At 39.9% G+C, this 21375-nt stretch overlaps 1 protein-coding gene across 3 annotated transcripts in view; it reads left to right on the forward strand.

Moving 5' to 3' along the window:
• Positions 1–21375, forward strand: part of AOAH (acyloxyacyl hydrolase) — a 174814-nt gene that overhangs the window by 26647 nt on the left and 126792 nt on the right. For all 3 annotated transcript variants that reach the window (XM_058724586.1, XM_058724585.1, XM_058724587.1), the window contains exons 4-5: positions 7643–7709; positions 14975–15074. In XM_058724586.1, coding sequence (XP_058580569.1) covers positions 7643–7709; positions 14975–15074 — 167 coding nt within the window. The remainder of the gene's footprint in view (positions 1–7642; positions 7710–14974; positions 15075–21375) is intronic.

A 21375-nucleotide genomic window follows, 5' to 3' on the forward strand; every position in this document is an offset into this window, starting at 1 on the left:
TTCTGCTCAGGTCATGATCTCACGGTTCTTGGAATTGAGCCCAGCATCAGGCTTTTTGCTGACAGCATGGAGACTACTTGGGATTCTCTTTAGGTCTCTCTCTCTCTCTCTCTCTCTCTCTCTCTGTCCCTCCCCTGATCCTGCTCTTACTCTCTCTCAGAAATAAATAAATAAACATTTTAAAAAATATTTTTTGACTGCCCGGCTAGCTCAGCTGGTAGCACATGAGACTCTCAAAAAATATTTTTTGATATGTCTCTTAAATCTGTTTTAATCTATAAGTTTTCTTTCCATCCCTTCCTTTTCCATTTAATTTAATTGTGGGATTTGCCTTGTAGAGTTTCCCACAGTCTGGGTTTTGCTGATTGCTTCCTGTGGTATGATTGAATATATTGCTCTGTGTTCTTTATTTCCTGAAAATTGCAGCTAGATCCAGAGGCTTGATCAGACTCCAGTTTGACTTCTTTGGCAAGACTATAAGTGGTGATATTTTCTTTAGTCAGGAGGCCATTATAAGTGGCTTTCTCTTTTTGTGACATTAGCAGCTGTCGATGGTCACTAACCAGATCTCTTAGTTCACTGGGGGTTGCAAAATTGTGCTATTCTAATATATCATTTATATTATCTTTAGTGGTGGAAGTACATTAGAGACACTTTGCCTCGTCGTCATCATATTTTAAAGAATTTTCAAAGTTTATTTATCTATTTTGAGAGAGAGAGAGAGAGCGCGCGCAGAGGAAAGGCAGAGAGAGGAAGAGAGAGAGAATCCTAAGCAGGTTCCACACTGTCAGTGCAAAGCCCAATGCAAGGCTCAAACTCTCTAACCATCAGATAATGACCTGAACCAAAATCCAGGGTTGAACACTTAACTGGCTGAGCCACCCACGTGTTCCCATCATATTTTAGAGACGTTTTCCCCACAGTCCATAATGGTATTGTTCATAGTAGGAAAGGCAGGATAAATGCCTGATTCCTTTGCTTTACTTGCCAGTTTTCAAATGATTCGCTGCCTTTCTATTATTGTCCCATAGTAGTCAATTAGTTTTCTTTAAAAACAATCATTATAACAATATAATGAGATATGTATATATAGATATAGATATATATAGATATAGATAGATGGATACATAGATATAGAATAGATAGATATAGATATATATCTCATGTCTCATGTCTCATGAGATCATACTGACACTTCAAATTCAAATTCAGGACTATAGGATTTTTTTAGCAGGATTTTCTTCTTAATCTCTCCTGTGTCATATCCATATCTTTCTTTCCACAGCCAAAGTCCTAGTTCTCAAGGACAAAGGGACAAAATACCCTATAATTACTCTTTCACCTATCCCTCATTAGACATATAACAGTCTCAGAATATCAATATCAATCCTCATACTGCTACCATTAATATACTTTATAATCACTGAAGGCAACCAAAACTGCCCTTTAAGTATACTGTTCCCATTTTTCCACCCTTTGAAATCATTGTTCTCTATGACCTGAGCGTACGGCTATTCCATACCATATCCATGCCCTTCTCACCCCCATTTGGTCTCAGTCCCATCAGCAACTATTTGATTGACGTTCACTACCAGCCCTTATGCGGATGCCTCTCTAGTCAACTTGTCTACAGCTCATTCCTCAGGAAGGGCTCACGGGAACACTATTCCCTGAATTCTTGCATCTTAATAACAAGTTGCCTGTGCCCTTTACACTTGAAAGTCAGTTGTTTTTCTGGATACATAAATCCTTGCCATATAATTTCTTTCTCTAAGTATCTTAAATGTGTCTTTAAAGAGCCTACCGATAATCTAATTTCCTTTTTCTTATAAGTCACTTGCTGTTTTTGCCTAGAAGTTCAAAGGAGGTTTTTTTCCTTTCTTCTATAAAATTCAGTCATCTAACTAGAATATGCTTCAGTGTTTGTTGTGGTATATTGATGTTCTCAGGCATGCAGTGTGCTCTCAAATACATTTTTTAAATAATTTCAGAAAAGTTGTTTACTTGTTCAGTTTCCTTGATTTGGTTTTCTTTTTCAGGGATTTCTAGTATCCATATTTTGAATCTTCTTTGCCTAACCTTGATATGTTGCCTATTGCTTGAATACTACTATCCTTTCATTTATTTTTTATCTTGAAAGTTTTTCTTAAGACATTAGCTGTTGTATTCACTTCTTGTGTTCATTCTGGTTTAGATTTCATTCCTCTTATAATCTTGTATTCTTCCCTGTGTTCTTTTAGTCCATGTCTGAGTTTTCTAATTTTGATTTCTGTTGTTCTTTCATGACTTAAAGCATTTTATTAATGCTTCTTAGCTCATTTTGAAATACTATGTTATGTTTTAATCCTTTTTTGGACTTGACTTTCTGGCATGCTTTTGCTCTCTATAGGGATGGGATTCTGTTCCTTATTCTTTTTTTTCTTATAATAACTTTGTATGGGAGTTGACCTAGATACATTTCTGTTGCTCATTTTTATATGAAATTAGTTTTCTAAAACTCTTAAAAAGAGAAGTGGTTCAGGGTACGTTTCTAAATGCACAGAACTTTTTTCTGTTGTTCTTATGTAGTGTTAACACACACACACACACACACACACACACACACACACGAGCATACTTTTGGTGTTTCTGACTATTCCCTTGCCCACTTTTGTCTGGATTTTCTTTCCTTTGCTTCTCTCCAGCTCAGTTTTGTTTCCAAACCCAGCAATTTCTCCTCAGCATGGATGCCATCCTAAAAGGAATCTCTGATAGGTCAGTTTCTAGAAATTATAGATGCCTGGCCATGCCAGCCCCTTAGTCCTTCTACCCCTAAGACCCTTGTAGTCATCTGCCATCACAGTGGCCAAAACCCCACCCAGTCTCAGCTTCCCTTCTTTAATTGGCCCACATACTTTCTAGGCAATATCTATGTACTATTTGGAGACGCCCCCATTCTCAGGTTTATCTGGTATTCTATTGCTTCCCTTTACTTTTTCCCACCCAGATGTTGATAACCCACATGTCTTGCGGATGTGAGTGGTTTATCCTTGCCTAACTGTGTTTTGGGGTTCGTGGAGACACCCAGTTTTGTTCTTTATTTACGCAAAGTTATGTTGCTCAAAAATGAAAGGCTCAGCAAAAATCCTTCTTCCTAGATTATCTTCACCTAATATATTAGCAAAACGAAAAACAACATGGACCAAGATCGCTGGTATGCAAGGTACCATCTTGGCTCCCTCTGACTCATCACAGGAAACTTCAGAGTCTGCTAAGGTGAATAAGAGGTTGAAAGTCAGATTCTGGTAAAATAAAAGCTGACGCCTTCCCAAGAGAAGCGAACTTGGTATTTCAGTTTCCAGTGGTGGGTTTCCTTTCAACTGGAGGAATTTCAAAGGATTAAGAATGCCGCTTGCAGTTGTTTTCATGTTATTAATTAATATTTTACCTGTGGATAGAAATAATATATTCAGTTCAGCTTAAAAGCTCTTTCACCTGACATGCATAAAGGCATGGCAGGCATTACTGTTTCCATTTTATAAATGTATTTTGTACATTTGTGTGTAGGAAGGTCACACAAACTATAGAGGGTGACAAAGATAGTGTGCCTCCTAGCTCAGGATTTCTCCTTCTTGAAAACGAAATGGGCCTGAGCCATAGTGCCTATTTGCATCCAGTATTGCTTTCTGCCTGGTGTGCCAGGAGAGTGGGGGACAGAGGAAGTGAAATTACACACTTCAACACACAGTTATTATTTTTAAATAGTATTGCTTTTACCTCCAAAGCAGAACTAGTTCAGAAGACATAACCTTAGTGGTCTGAAAGCATGTAAGCGACATTCTTGAGAATAATCACTCAGTAAATCAGGCTGGCCTTTGCCTGGGAAGACGATTTTTTTGAATTGTGCGAAGCATTACCGACCTTCAGTTTCACCTGCTGCTTTTGCCTCTGGCTCTCATTAGTAAGCACCTTGGAAGAATATCAGAATTGTTAATGGAAAAATGATTAATGGAATCATTCTCACTAGGGGTTAGCAGACTCATATGCCCTGAGAGCCTGGTTAGAACTTCACTAGAAGTGACCCTTCCCAAGAAAGGGTCACCTATGCAAAAATCTTATCTTTGTAGAATATGATAGTTAAAAACACATGTAGATTTAAAACAAGGAAGGCAACTCTCCTCATGTTTCTTAGGTTCTGAAAGTCTACAAGCAAACTAGTAGGAACTAGTTAGAGAGTAAACATAACTCTCTAGAAGGAAAGTAGAAGGACAGTAAACATAAACACTCCCTCCAAAGGGTCTTATGAGAAACTTCGTCATGGAAAACATGAAGGTGACTTACAACCTTGAATGTCCTGGGCTTCATTTACACACACATGTGTACATCTAATATGTGACAACTGCTCACTTGCTCCTTTTTCACCCTCCTTTGCCCTTGACAATGGCCACTTTTTTCCCCCTCCTATGCTGTTCCAAGTCTGTTTGACACTGTAGAAACTCAATGCTCTGTACCTTGCTGGTCACAGATGGTTTAACTGTATACAATTTCATATCAGATAGGTGACTAGCAATATGTTAGTACCAATCTTTTCTGTGGTTGTATCAGTAACGGTGAGGTGGCATCTGATCATGCTGACTGGGCCCTATCTGGCTTGCTCTGGAGGCTTGGCACATCTCCACTCTGTACCTTTCTGTGCTGATCTATAATTTAGCTCTCAAGGGGCCATCTCTTCTTCCATTGCTCCAGGAGCCTCTCCCTCTTAACCATTGCAGAAGCCATCTGAGAAATGATCACTGAATCTGTCTGAGAAATTGATCATTCAGATGGTCCTACTCAGAGAGCAAGGAAAACTTGCAGCCACTCATTTCAACTTGAACAAAACAAGGTTCTAAGAAAATACACACACACCCCAGCATCTCTTATTGTACCAGAAAGAAGATGAATTTCCTCTGGCTTTCAAGCAGTACTGCAAGAGTAAATATTTCCCAGCTTTTGGTTCAACTAGTTCTACATTGGCCACACTTGAAACTGGCTTCCAGAGTGCTTTGCCAATTCATGAAATTTTCAATATCTGTTACATAATTCTCCAAACTCCCTAGATGGTCTAGTGAAGGAGACTGAATTCCATTCCCACATTTTTCAGATGAGGAAACGGAAACCCAGAAGGGGAAAGCAATCAAAGGTCAGAAACAGGTCCATGGATGCTGAAATCAGGTCTCTGAATCCTATGACATCATAGATTCTTGATACTCTCCATTGCACGGCCCCTGTAAAGGAGCACCCAGAGGAAAGAGAGGTTTTTATTTTAGAACCTTTTTATTGAGGGGGCACCTGGGTGGCTCATTTGGTTAAGCATCTGACATTTGATTTTGGATCAGATCATGATCTCATGTTGTGAGATCGAGCCTGGGTTGGGTTCTGCCCAGGGTGTGAAGCCAACTTAAGAGTCTCTCTCTCTCTCTCTCTCTCTCTCTCTCTCTCTCTCTCTCGCCTTCTGCAGTTCATCCATTTAAAATGTATAATCCAATGGCTTTTAGTATATTCCCAGAGATGTGCATTTATCACCACAGTGAATTTTAGAACACTTTCAGCACACTAGAAAGGACCCTCACACCTCTAAGTTGTCCTTATCCATCCTCCCCAGCCCTAAACAACCACTAACCTATTTTCTGTCCCTATGCATTTGCCTCTTCTGGACATTTCATATCAATGGAATTATGTTTCTCTCATTTAGCATAATGTTTTTAATGTCCATCTATGTGTGGCATGTAGCAGACCTGCATTACTCTTCACAGCTGAATATTCTATTGTATGGATGTAGCCCATTTTGTTCATTCATTTGTTAATGGACATCTGGGTTGAATTGTTTCCACTTCTTGGCTATTTTAAATAATGCCACTGTGAACATTTATGCACAAGTTTTTGTGTTTATATATATTTTTTATTCTTTGGGGTATATACCTAAGAGTGGATTTGTATCATGTGGTAACCCCATGTTGAACCATTTGGGGAAATGTCAGACCATTTACCAAGGTGGCTGCACCATTTCATGTTCCCACCAGCAGTGTATGAAGATTCTAATTTCTCCAAATAAATACTTGCTATTATTTGTCATTAAAAAAAATTTTTTTTGAGAGACAGAGCATGAGTGGGGAAAGGGTGGAGAGAAAAAGGACAGAGGATCCGAAGCAGGCTCTGCCCTGGCAGCAGTGAGCCCAAAGTGAGGCTCAAATTCGTGATGTGAGATCATGACTTGGGCCAAAGTCAGACGTTCAACCAACTGAGCCACCCACGTGCCCCTATTATCTGTCATTTTTATTATAGCATATCATAGTGGGTATGATGTGGTATCTCATTTTGATTTGCATTTCCTTAATAGTTAAAGATGTTGAGCGTCTTTTCATGTGCTTATTGGCCATCCATATATCTTCTTTGGAGAAAACCTATTCAGATGCTTTCTTCAGGTGTTTGGTACAATTCACCAGTGAAGCCATCTGGTTGTGGGCTTTTCTTTGTGGGAAGCTTTAGATTACTAATTCAATCACTTGTTATATATCTATCCAGACTGTCTATTTTTGAGTCAATTTTGGCAGTTTGTCTTTCTAGGAATTTGTCCATCTCATCTAGTTAACTAAGGTGCGGTCATGCAGTGTCATAGTATTCCCCCATGGTTCTTTTCACTTCTGTAAAGTCAACGTGGGGATATAATTTTAAGTTCCTACTTCAAACGCAATGTGTTTGAAGTCATTGCTTTATTGTAGGAAAAAAGGTCCTATGAATAGATCTATTGTAATATAACAATAATATTTACATTATTTACTAGTGAGTAAAAATGAAGTACCAGACAGTGTTTCCCATACTTATCCTATTCTTTTACTACCCTACCCTACCCTACCAAAAGGCAGGGACCATTTCTTTTTAGCTCATACTTCTATTCCTGGATGAGATAAATTCTCATCAGAGACAGACTCCCATCTCTTCCCAGAACAGCCCATCTGTCCTAATTGTGCTAAGGTCCTAATTCCCAAGGCTCCACAGTGGACTTACAAACTGGAAAAACAGGACCAGAGAATAAACAGGCTTCATTGTGCAAACTGATCAATTCACAAAGCATCCCTGTACTCTCACAATGGAGAGGAAGGAGATTGCTTTGTTAGTGTGTGTGTGTGTGTGTGTGTGTGTGTGTGTGTGTGTGTGTGATCTCTGGTGAAGATGGCAGTGCAGGGACATTTTGACCATCTCTTTTTATCTCTGGAATACTAACAGCAAAAACTAAATAGGCAAAGTGAAATCTTTTTTTCCAAATGAACACCAGAAAAGAGTATTTTTAGCAAAGCTATATTTTAACTTATTTACTTTAACGTGAGTCCTGTTTCTTTTATTTCAACAAAGGAGATCTTCACCAACATTCAGACATTCCTTGCTGTACAAAAGAAAATAAAACCCCCAAATTTAACTGTAATAAGCTGGTAATCTTTGTCATGTACTGTAAACAAAGTAGCATTCACATAAACCTGAAATAATGAATACATTAACTGTAACATTTCCCTCAAACCCTTATAATTAATCACTGGAATCAATGATAAATTAATCATCTATCATCAATCCTTAGTAAAGATGATTATGAAAATAATCTATTTCCCCTTCTTTATTTTTTTTTTAGAAAAGCTGTTCTTGAAGACAACCTGCTATTTAGTGATAGAAATGTTTGGACCAGACATCATAAAACTGTGAGTATGCCGGCACATGGACCTTACTCAGTTGCTGGGACATGGGTGAAACAGGAAAGCTGAGAGGCAGCTGACTCCTCTGCCAGCAGGATGTACTCACTGAACAAGGACTTGAGCTGTGTTCCTGTTCTTGTTAATAGTGGAACATTCAGACCTGACTCAGGTCCACTATCATTCGAGGCAAAGGCTCCCCTTGAATTACAGTACGGAATCTGGTTTTATTTCTCCTCAAGAGCCTTCCAGAAGAAATTTTACTAACAAGTGACTAGATCCTACTGTCCAGACCCAGGCATTTGGCCCCATACCCTGAGCTCCCCAAAGTGTACTAGTCTTTCCCTTCAATCCCAGCTGGGTTCCAAGGCCACATCATCTTAGCTTCTTCTCTGTCCTCCCTCATGGGTTTCCTGGCCCCTCCCTACTTCCCTAGCCCTAGCCCTTGCCTCTCAGGATCCCCTGCGTGTGCCATTATCACATGTCTGCTTCCTTCTTTCTCTTCTCTGTCTTTCTTTTTTGAGCTCAAGGGCACTGGATGAGATAAATCCTATTCCGTCTTGTTCATGACATTTTCTCAACAAGAATCCATACATGACTTTCTTATATTTTTTATTTAGTTAGTTACTTAGTTATTTTGAATAATGTAATTAGCATCCAAACCTACCACCCAAAACTAAATCTAGGACCTTGGTTATAACTTACTCTAACCACCCAGTCCCTCTTTCATTCATTCTCATGCTTTTTTCTACCCAAGTAATAAATCCCATGCTCATCTTTCTCTTGTTTTCTTTTTTCTATAGTTTACACACACACACACACACACACACACACACACACACACACACACACACAGAGTTATGTTAATATGTTAAATTTATGTATATTTATGTATAATAATATATAAGAAATATGTGTCAATATGTAATATGGAAAATTAATCTTAATTAAATATCAATGAATTGAGGTATTGATGATTAATAATTATAATTAATGGTAATATATAATTACATAAAATAATTAGAATTTTAATGTACTTATTATATATATTTCTTTAAAATATACCTTGTTTTAGTCATTTCTTAAATTTATGAAGACAGTATCACATTGTATGTAATCTTTCGGGACTAACCACTTGAGTTCCTATGTCTAGGGGACCTACCACTTGGGTTTACATGTCTATGGGACCTACAACTTGAGTTTATATGTCTAAGATTCATCCATAATGTTGTGTCATTGCTATAATTCACTCACTCTGCCTGTATAGAATATTCCATTGTGTCTCTACAAGAATTTATTCCTTCAGTCTCCCATTGATGGGTTTTTAAGTTGTTTATTGGTTTTCTCTCTTGTGAACAGTGTTACAATGAACATTCTTATGTGGTTCCTCTTTTATATGCCATTAGCCTCAAAACAGATAGGCTCAGAGGCACCATTCCCCACAACTAGGTAGCCTAGAGTTGCAGAATTTTAAAGAAAAAAGGAGCTTAAAATCATAAAGTCCAAAGTGTTTGGTCATGCTGTGCACCTGCCTCTATTAATATGTATTTCACACTATTATGGAAAATGATTTCTCATGAGCCGCTGAGTGCAAGTGTTGGGAAGGCAGGGACCATTTCTTTTTAGCTCATACTTCTATTCCTGTTACTGCCTCCTAACTGGACTCCAGACTTGCCCATTGGCACAAGTCAATAATCCACATTCTAGCTGGCCAAATATATTTTAAATGCCAAACTAATATGGCACTAACAAAATTCTTCAGTCTTCACACTATTTGCAGGATTCCTTAGCCACATACACAAGGCTATTTATAAATCAGTCCTTGAGGACATTTTCAGACTATCCCTGGCTGTTCCACAGCACACCACATTCCAAACCACTTGTAACTCCTCATACACACCAAGAGGTTTTTGCCTCAGGACCTTTGCATAAGATGTTCCCCATGCTTGATTCATTCAAAACCTCTACTCCAGACAAATTCTACTTCTTTAGACCTCAGTTCCAAGGTCACTTCCTCTGGAAGCTTGCCTGACCTTAGCTCTTAGGGTGGGATAAGACAGATGATATTCCCACCACCATCAACACACACACACACACACACGCATGCACACGTGCATGTGCACACACACATACACACACACACACACACATTCCTGGTATCCGGTGCAAACCCCTAGCACAGCACTTACCACATCTGCTTGTAATTTAATTCTCCATTTACTTTTTCTGAGTTGCTAACTAGATTGAAAACCTTCTGAGATGCATTTCATTCATCTCTGTATCTCCAGATACTTAGCAAAATACTGAGTATGTGGAAAGAAGGAAGGAAGGGAGGGAAAGAGGAGAAGGAGAGGGCTTTGTATCTTCAGGGCTTGGTGCTATATTTGAGCCTTCAATATATATTGAGGTCCTTCAATAAATGTTTGTTGAACTAATTATTTTAAAAGAACAAAATTATCACTGCAGATGATATGACTAGATAGCTCCAAAGAAATTGGTTGAACATATTAAAACAGGAAAAGAAAAACTTTTTAGCCTATTTATTGAATCTGCCTATATACCTATTATGAGTTTGGTGCTCTGGCAGAAATGTCAGCTTGGCGGGGAGGTTCTGTTGGGTCTAGATCATGGAACCAGAGAGGTACATGGAAAAAAGTCATAGAAGCTAAAGAGGAGAGTGCATGCAGATATCCAAAAGGGGGAGCCAGAGATTAGCTACCAAGCATGCTGGGAGTGAAAGGGCCATTGCCTGGGTTGATTAAGAAACCCATTGCTCTTCTGTAGTTGGCCAGAGTGGCAAGTGTAAGAGACATTTAAGACAAAGATGAGAGAGGACAGACAAGACACTGTCCTAGGTACTACAGATTTGAACTGTACAAACAACAGTCCCACCTCAAATAACAGCAAATTAACACAAGGTGTTAAAGAAGAATGGGCCCAACAAGTCACCAAAACAGAGGGCCACTCTCTGAGTAGGTGGTGGGGAAGGGTGACATTTTTTTCCTTTGTGATGACTCAAAGTCATGAGACAACTAATTCTCAGTAGTAGGGGTGGGCCATTTGAAGAAAGACAGATATAATAAATGATCCCCCTTCATGGTTCTGTCTACCATTAGTTTTGTTTGCAAGGAATTTTCCAGTACCTGTGTTAGGTGTTTGCTGATAGACATTTCTCCTCTTATGGTGTGCTCTTATTACAACTTCTTTTAATCAATAACATACAGTTTGGGGTTGTTATAAGTGCTGAAAATGACAATCTTATGGTTTAGTTTTACCTCAATTTCAGGCTTCCAGTATTAAATGTGTTTTCTAACCCAGAAGGCATCCCTCCTCATTATTTCACACCAGTCAATTATCAATGATTCATGGACTAATTATTCAGCAATTACATTTCCTACCCATGGGCAAGCCACAGGATATTGTTGGGAAGTGAGTCACCTGAGCACTCGGGCATTCCCCCAAGAACCTGGATCATACAGGGAGGGGCTGCTTCCAGGAGCGGCCAATCCTAGCCAGTGCTAAGTCTTAGCCATGTGCTGGGTCTTCCTCTGCCTGGTCTTGACCTCCATTGTGCCATTGGTTGCCATAGCAAGCCTGATCCTTATCTTCTGTTCATCTCACCTTACTTCCTGGGATTTACTTCTACTTTCCTCTAAATCATAAACTCTTGTATTCTAAACTAGGAGGTCTCAGAGATCATGGGGGGCCTAAACTACTAACATTTTTTAGAAGAAAATGTGAAACAGAATTTATAACATAGTACACCTTAGATGTAATTAATGTGTTTTTAGACACCCAAACACAAAGCAATATCCGTGCCATTTCACAAGATAATTACAGCAGTCCCCCATTATCCAGAGGGGGCAAATTCCAAGACCCCCCAAGTAGTTGCCTGAAACCAGATAGTACTGAACTATATATACTATTTTTCCTACACATACATACTTGTGATATAGTTTAATTTATAAATTAAGCACAGGAAAATATTAGCAATAATAATAAAATAAAACAATTAAAACAATACACTGTAATAAAAGCTATGCGAATGTGGTCTCTCTCTCTCTCTCTCTCTTAAATATCTTATTGCACTGTACTCACCCTTCTTCTTGTGATGATGGGAGATGATAAAATGCCCACGTGATGAGATAAAGGAAGATGAATGATGTAGGCATTGTGAGGTAAGTTAGGTGGCTATTGACCTTCTGACGATATGTTAGAAGGAGAGTCATCTGCTTTCAGACGATGGCTGACTACTAGTTACTGAAACCATGGAAGGCAGAACCACAGGCAAGAGAGAGACTACCGTACAAGATTTATAGAAGTGAATAAATTCATAGTACACTGTGCATGTGGTCCAGAAATGGGATAAAAGTATTAAGTTGCATAAGGAAGATCTTCTTTCAATGCTGTGAATATATCTCTGTGGCTATATGTTAGTATATAAACTTTCTTTGAAAGTGATGTCAAGGTCTAAATTTGAGAGCTTTCATGTGTGGAAGTCCCTGTCCTCACTCCCTGCCATAGGCTGTTACTCTGTCTATTAACCCTGACCTTGCTCCCTTCTTTTGATTTATGGTGATGATCATCATCATTGACTTCATTCTACCATGATCTTAATTAGACTTGTTAATTAGCTCCACCAAATGTGTTGAAGCCTCTTCCCTCCTCCCCAGTCCCCCACCACATGCCTCATTCCTGCACACCTCTGTATCTGTAAGGGTAGTAAAAGGAAGTAAATTAAAAAGTGACCATTTTGGTCTTTTTGCTACTATGGGAAAAAGAAAACAATGTTGAGTGGGAATGGATATTCTGAATTTGGAGATTTCCTAGGGATTTCACATCTTATGTGTTGCCTAGGCTTTCTATCCCACAATTGGTAAAGAGCACATGTGCTATTTTGCCACTTCCTTACATCTTGCACATTCTAATGGTCTTACACTTGTCTGGATTTATGAGGCTCAGCATTTTCTATTCTTGTCCAAAGGAATGCTTCTCACTTTCAGTCTTTTGATGACAAAGATCTGATCTTAGAGGACCCTGGGAAGAACACCATATGCCTGTTCCCCTCTCCTATTCCTCAATGTAGAGACCACCTCACTGTCTGTGGGGTTTTCATTTCCACTCCCATATTCAAATTCACTTACTTGAAATTGTGCTCTATTTGCAGAGAAAGAGAATACATCTTGGATATCATATGATTAGTTAGTGGTCCTGGATTACCACAGATGGGACGGCTGTAGGGTTTAAAGAAAAAAAAAAGGTTAAGCAGAGCCTATTTATCACCCTCTTGAGTCCACTAAATATCAAACCCCCATAAAGACAGCAGTCATCAGTTAAATAAATGAACCATTAAGTTGAGAAAAGATATGTGAAAACAGCCACCTCTCCTGATTTACTGACCCTTGGTAGACATTAGTTTGCTAATGAACTTTATCTGCTACATACAGCTTGCCCCACAACTTAGAAGATGTGAACTCCTTTTATATTTTAAGTTACCTTCCCCTCTACCTCTCACCAAGGAACCGTGGAGCCAAACAGATGACTCTCTTTTTCCCTCTTAACTCAGGTACTCACAAAAGCTTGGGAAGCCATCTTACCAGGCTTCAGACAGGGATGGAAGCAGGACTTGGAAGCCACCAGGAATACAGGGGCACATTCTCCCCAGGCTTTCTCACTGCACACACTGGGTTCTGACCCCTGAATCCTATCCTACAGATTAGCTTTCCAACTTCTCAGTCCATGTGGCAGAAAATGACATTACAGTCCCAAGTTACTATAGCTCCTGTTATTCTGGGAACAGCTCAGAATGAGTTTGAAGTTGTTAATACCAATTCCAAATTTCCATAGGAGAGAATCTGACTGATCCTACTTGAACAGTCATCAAATGAGGTCCAATCAACTGGCCAAGACATAGGGAGTAAGTACAACATAGTTGCTAGGAACCTACCCCTGTGGAAGAAGGGGGTCAGTTAAATGATCATGTGAGCTGGGAAGAAATCCCAAAAAGTATCTTCTAAAATCAAGAACTGTTTTTCTGAGATTAGTCTCTAGGTATGACCAACGTATGTTTATGGATTCTTTTTGTTGTTTTGGTTGGTTGGGTTGGGTTTGAATCAATGATTTACTGGGAAAAGTTACTAAAAATCCATACTCTGTTTGTTCCTTCATTTGAAGCAGCACATTGTACTCATTCTTCTTGGTAAGAAGAATTTTGGGAGTGCCAGGTATTAAATGCATATGGAAGGTTTGTGTTAGCACCTTCAAACTAGACATAAACCAAAATGTTTAAAGAGCACTTTCCTTACACCATCCTGGGGAGTGGAAAGTCAAACATACTGTATTTTCTCCCATAAGGTAAAGAAATATATTTAATTTATTATTTTTTTAAATATTTATCCATTTTGCATAGAGAGAAAGAGAGAGAACACCCATATAAGCAAGGGAGGGGCAGAGAGAGAGGGAAATAGAAGATCCCAAGAGGGCTCCGTGCTGACAGCAGAGATTCCCAACACAGGGCTCAAACCCACGAACTGTGAGATCACAACATTACCAAAGTCAGATGCTTAACTGACTGAACCACCCAGGAACCCCTAGAAATATATTTATTTTAAAGGGAAACAGATGATTGGGGCACCTGATGGCTCAGTCAGTTAAGCGTCCGACTTCGGCTCAGGTCATGATCTTACAGCTCATGGGTTCGAGCTGTGCTGACAACTCAGAACCTGGAGCCTGCTTCAAATTCTGTGTCTCCTTCTCCCTCTCTGCCCCTCCCCCACTCATACTCTGTCTCTGTCTCTCTCTCTCTCTCAAAAATAAATAAACATTAAAAAATTTTTAAATAAAATAAAGGGAAACAGATGATTTGGATTATGCCTAAGAAAATAATTTTAGGTGTTAAGGCTTTATTATAAATGATTTTTTGCTATAAGACCTAGCAAACTTTAAAATATTCCTTCCATCAAATTATATGCCTATCCATTTTTCTTTTCCCAATTTTATTTGTGGCTTCTCCTGAAAAGAATCACAGTGCCCATGTGAGGGGATGACCACAGCTCAGTGCTATCCATGCCCTCTTCCCACCCCCAGGACCTTACTTCAAACAGAAAAGAGAGCAACATGGCAGGAAATCGTTTTGATCTGGCAGCTACTCCAGGCTGGACTCAAAGACCATGCTAGAATCCATTCTGGGGATTTACCTTCCTTTGAAATAGGTTCTATTTCCTAAATGCCTGAGAGATCTTAAATGGCCTTTGTTTTGTCCCATTTCCCTCCAGGCTTAGCACAGATATGAATGCTGATGTGGTGTGTCACACCCTGAAGTTTTGTAAGCAGGACCCTGGCCAACCATTGTGTCATCTCTACCCACTTCCCAAGGTAAGTGGGTTTTCACTTTGAATGTCACTGCAAGCCCTTTGGACATGTTGTAAAGGGAGGTTCAGCTTCACTGGCTCAACGGTTGGGGGACAGAGAGAGACAAGACGACATTTCCAATTACATCGTGTGAAATAATATTCCCCAGTTTCAACCTAGACCCTCACCCCATGCTGCCAAAGAATGTTTTGGCTACTTAACTATCATAGACTGTAATCTAGAGCTCAGCTGGCAGTAGGTGGGAAATCTAACCAGCCAAGAAGAGGAGAGCTTAAATCTCTTTCTGCTATTTAAAAAATCAAGCAGATCACTTTCACAGAGACCAACTCATCCAGTTTGCCCAGGACTTTCCTGGGCTAAGCACTGAAGTCTCATATCCTGGGAAAACCTGAGCCATTGGTCACCCTAGTCTGAGCTTAATTGTCCTCACACATAACATGGGTATAATAAAATGCCTAAAATACCTCCCTCATAGGTTTGTTGTGGGAAACAGTTGAGCTAATACATCCAAAATGCTCAGCACAATACCTGCTACATTAAAAAGTGTTGATAAAAGCGGTAGCCAATATAATTATTATCAATATCATTATTATTCAGAGATAGCTCTTCAGAACCCCCATGTGTGTTATATCATGTTGGACAATTTTCAATTGAAATGCAGGCGGACAGGGCTGCAAATGTTGACACAATTCTCAGCTCACATTCTGAATGAGAGCATAATATTAAATCCAGTTCCACCTCAAAGTATTGATTTTTCAGAAGCTGCCTGTAAAAATAAAATTAAATGATAAAATAAAAGAAAATTCTATGCCCCCTGTCCCAGAAATGTAGTTTTTCTGTGTATTACACAGTAGGTTTCTGTTTTGTATGTGATTTCCTTTTTATTCTCAAGGAAATAAAGTCAGTTTAATATTTTGTGGCCTGAACCAATGAACCTGATGTTGCTGCCTAACTATCATAAGCTTGTCTCCTTGAGAGGGAAGATAGAGATTCAAATACCTGGAGCATGTGTCCATGACGTGCTTCCTCAGTCATTGACTATGTGCCAATTAAATTTCCCCTAATTCCACTTGAGAAGCTTTGGAGTCCACTGGTTTCTAGAAGAGATAGGCACTTTTAATTAAAAAAATCTTTTTTCATGAATTCAAATAGCATGTAAATATTGTATCATAATATTCACTATTGGATAATGCACAGAGAAACGTGTCTCTATGTACAAAGGCAAATGATAAGGGTTTTTTGTCATTTCCTTAAATAACATCACATTATATATACATCACACCCACAGTTATACATAGTCACAAAATGTTCAACTTTAAACTATCCCATGTAAAATGACATTCTTTATTTTCGTACTCCATGGAGTTTATCCTCGAAATACCATTTCCTTGTCTTCCCATCAACACCCTTTGCAATTCCTGACTTGGGAGTGTTTTAAGCATCCTTGCTGGCTGAGATGGAGTGGGGGGTATTTGACCCCAGAACTGCTCAGCTTGCACCCCAGCAGGGCATGCTCCTGGGTCAGCTTGATGTTTCCATAGCCGCTGTTCTGGACCTTTGCCCTCCTCCTCAAATCCCCGTCCCCACAGGTGCCCTGGAGAAGAAGGGCAGTCCATGCAAATGTGGGCAGCTCCACTCTCTTCTGCCTCCAAGATTTCTTTAATAGCAATATTTACTGAGGACTCACTACACTACGTAGCACTGTGTTTACACTTCACTTTATTTAGTCCCCTAAACAGTTCTGGAATAGAGGCACCAGTATTGATTATGACCCCTTTTATAAAGTTGCAGAAACCAGGCTGAAGAGGTTATGTAATTTGCTGAAGCTCACTCCCTTAGGAAAGACTAGAACTGGGATTCATATCCCTGTCCTGCTGACAGTGGTTGGTTTAGTCTCTTGACAATTGGCTACGTTTCTGAAAATCCTTCTTGGGGTGTCTCTTCACATCAATCAGCTGAAATCCCACCACCAGAAATAACCAATATCAAAATGTTGTATGTTTACCTTTTAATTTGTAAATAAATAATATTATTATATTGATTTTTTCAGAGTTATGATAATGTTATATATATAATTTTTCCTCCTTAACATTACACTCTGAGTGTGTATTTTTAATGGTGTATATCAGTCCTTCTTTTCATTTCCTTGGCACACAAATTACACCTACAAAGCAGGTGTGAATTAGTGGGTAGAATTACCTACCTACTAAAGATGCAAATGATTTCCAGCCTGCTGCCAGAAGCCTCCATCACGACTCTCCCAGTCAATACTCACTCCCAAAGTAGCCACTGTTCTAAAATCTCTCACCACATATTAGTTCATTCATATAAAGTTCTGTTCTTCAATGTCATATAAATGGAATCATAGAGTATGTTCTTCTGTGTCTGGCTTCTTTTGTTTGCAAGGTTCATCGTGTTTTGGGTGTGTAATGGTATTCCTGCATGAAGGTGTCTCACAATCATCCTTGGATGTCATTCCTGCTCTAGCTTCCTAGTTAGTCCAACCAAATTCTGCTCTTGCCTGCTTTCCAAAAAATTTTCCACACCAAGGCCAGAAAGGCCTTTCTATGAGATAAATTTAATCTTGTCACTCCAACTCAATGACTTTACATGGGAAACATTTTCTCCTTCTCCCTCATCTTTCACCTTGATGGACTTCCCATCCCTCAAATCTCACCTTATATGTTGCTTCTTCAGGGAGTCCATCCCTGACTCATTTTACATACCCCTCTTGTCAAAGCTCTTGTAGGTCCCCCCACTGAACCTACCTTGTTTTAAATGATATACCTGGGTGATTGCCTGTCTATCCATCTCTCCCACTAGGATATAACCTCCACATGGGCAGACTCCACCTTGCTCCCCACAGTAAGCCCAACACCTAGGATGGTGCCTCACACATAACAAAGAAATATTTGTTGAATGAATAAACAAAGTGCCACTAGCTTCTCGTTTGCACCCCTGACGGAAATTCTGCTTTCCCTTACTTCATGGACACAGTAATTTTCCCAGAGCCTATCTCTGATCATATTATTTCCCCCAGCTTATGATCTCAGTATTGCCTACACAATTAGGTACACATTTTCACCTAGCATTTCAGAATTCTCCAAAAGCCTTCCTGGACTTCCACTATTATCCTTGTGGACCCCCTACTGCAGCCAAGATGGAGTGACTGGCTCTCTCTTGTGCTCACCCTGACCTTCCTACCTCTGCACCCTTGTTCTCAATCATCCCTTCCACCCAGCTGACCAGGCCCGTCCTGCAAGCTCATGTCTCTGTCAACTTCTCTGTAGAATGATTCCTAACCCTCTCCACAAAATTTAACTCTGTTCTCCACCGTCATCCTAAATTCCTTTTCAAATACTACAACGTGCCAATATTGCCCTACATGCTTTGCATATATTAATCATTTAATCTTATGAGTAGGTATTATTGTTGTCTGCATGTTATAGAGGAGGAAAGGAAGGCCCAGAGATATTAAAATATGAAGTTTACATAGATTTCTTCACTCAGATGTAAGCGTGTGGAGGTGGCAGTTCTGCATCTTGCCCGTCTTTGCTGTCTCCATTGTGCAAGGCACATGCCTGGTATCTGGATAATCCATCAGCACTGACCTTGACGCGTGTGATCTCATTCAACAGTGCTCTTGCAGGGTAGGGGTCTATTTGACAGATAAGGAAATTGAGACCAGGAGAAATTAACAGATTACACAGCTAATAAGTGACAATAAAAGGATTCAGCCCTGGGCCTGTTTGTCTTGAAAGCCCAAGTTCTTCCCCATGGTGCTCTAGGCCTCACTGCTACTCCTGGGGTATAGTTACTTTTAATTGAACCACTGCTCCTGGGCCAGTAATTCCTCACAAGCAAGACTCTGCTTGTAACCTGCTTTGCATGTGTTTCCGATTCTGGTAAAATACAAATGAAGTGACAGGAGCCATTGCCCCTGTGAAATGCATGCTGCAGGGTGGAGGGAAGAAGGAGGCCTTTCTGCTCCAAGGAGCTGGCATGGCAGAACCTAGCAGTGCAGAGCAATGGAGTCTGATGTTGGTAGGATCAAAAGTAAAAGTGGAATCACATTTAGGGATCTCAGCAAACTGCCTATTCATCATCTACAGTGCAGTTGACATTCCAAGCCCAGTTTTTGCCAATCCTTTAGCCACGGCTCATACCTTTATCTACTGTGTTCTCAAAATGACAAACACCATCCATGATTAACTGAGCAAGAAACAATCTATAGTGTTCAGCTGGCACCAGGATTGGGGCGGGGGTGGGGGAGGTGAGGGGAGGTGGAAAGGAGGGCAAGACAAGGATAGGAAAGGAACAGAAAGAAGAAAATCACAGACTGCATGGTAAAGACCATCCAGATTGTTTTGTGTTACCTACTTTTTTTTTTTCAACATTTTTTTTTTTTTTTTAATTTATTTTTGGGACAGAGAGAGACAGAGCATGAACAGGGGAGGGGCAGAGAGAGAGGGAGACACAGAATCGGAAACAGGCTCCAGGCTCCGAGCCATCGGCCCAGAGCCTGACGCGGGGCTCGAACTCACGGACCGCGAGATCGTGACCTGGCTGAAGTCGGACGCTTAACCGACTGCGCCACCCAGGCGCCCCATTGTGTTACCTACTTTGAGGGGATTATTTATATGCTCCTTTACATTTGCATACAAAACAAGGCATTGCCTGCTGCTGGAATGTGTATGTGTGTGTATGTGTGTGTGTTCATAAGCAGGAATTGGACACTGAAAATTGAACGTGGTTCCTTCATGTGTACCTTGAATTATCTTTGTTAGATCAGTGTTAGAGTGCACCCATTGGGTCAAGAGTGGAGCCTCCTCCTCGGCTTTATGCTGTTCACTCCTGGGTCCCCTAACACTGAGATCCTCAAGGCACACCCTACATCATTCAGCAGACACCCTTCCTAACCACCCCTGAGCTGCAGGGACATGCTACATTCACAGATATCTCAAAGGCATACTCAAGACCTACTTCACATCACTTTGATCTACATTAAAAGAGAATTATATTCAGAGTGTGTGCTCTAGTGGAGATAGATTCTCTTTATTTCCCCAGGGTCTCCAACCCATTTAAAGTTCTGTGAGGCAGTGGGAGGGGGAGTCAAGAATGAATTTGCTTTAAGATTCCATTCTACCAGTTGTGCTTGTTCAATGTAAACACCACAGGTAGGACAAGGGGTCTCAAGCAAAGGAAGAGAGGTAGCCAGATCGAGCTCTATTTGGGAAAGGAAACATAGATAGACATATTTATCCCTGGGAGAGGGATGGGGGAGGGAGGCTGGAAATGTAGACAAGGGGCAGATAGGAAGGGCTGCTGATGCCGAACTGAAGAGTCATTCAGATATGGAGTAAAATTTCAGGATACTTTGCTATTTATTTCACATAATATATTTTAAGTACTTGAAATCAGTAAATCGGAGTATTTAATACATTTCAAATACAAAAATTCATAAATATAAGTAAAATGTAAATACGCTAACACATACCTTAAACATAGTCCAATGTAAAAATAAAATATTGTTTCAAATAAGCACTACATAAAGTTTATTTGGGGTTAAACATGAAATACAATTATGATCTTTTTTTTTTAAGTCTATCAATGATGACATCTATCAATGATGTCATCTTTGAGCCATGAAAAACTTCCCAGTTATTTCTCATTTGTCTTCATCTCCCTGTCTCATCTTGCACAAATGGTGATTCTAATGCAGACACCATATTAAAACCAATTTTAAAAATTATTTTAGGGGCACCTGGGTGGCTCAGTTGGTTGATTATCCAGCTTCGACTCAGGTCATGATCTCACGGTTCGTGACTTCAAGCCCCGTGTAGGGTTTTCAACTGATAGTGCAGAGCCTGCTTCAGATTCTGTCTCCCTCTCTCTCTCTGTCCCTTCCCCACATGGGCACACAGCCACACACTCTTTCTCTCAAAAATAAATAAAAGTTAAAAATTATTTTAAAAAATAATAAAATAAACCACTGTGAGGGAGAACCATTGCCTTAGGAAAGCAATCCCGACTTTGAAATGGCTTTTCCAGGATGAGTCTGATTGTTGCTGGAACCAGAGCTCTCCAATGCTGAGTGTGTGGGGGTGTATGCATAGACAGGGAATTCATGCTTCCTTGGGACCCAAATTACCATGAAGCTGACATAAAAGGGTTTGAGGAGGAGGAAGTTTGCACTCTTTTTATGAGAAAGTGTCACATGACAAATTCTTGTTGTTCAACTGAGAAATAAAGCTGATCCCAGGAACTTACTTTAATTTTTTAAACATTAAGTGTAGAATAAAAC

Source organism: Neofelis nebulosa, chromosome 4 (assembly GCF_028018385.1).
Source record: "Neofelis nebulosa isolate mNeoNeb1 chromosome 4, mNeoNeb1.pri, whole genome shotgun sequence".
NCBI classification, from domain to species: Eukaryota; Metazoa; Chordata; class Mammalia; order Carnivora; family Felidae; genus Neofelis; species Neofelis nebulosa.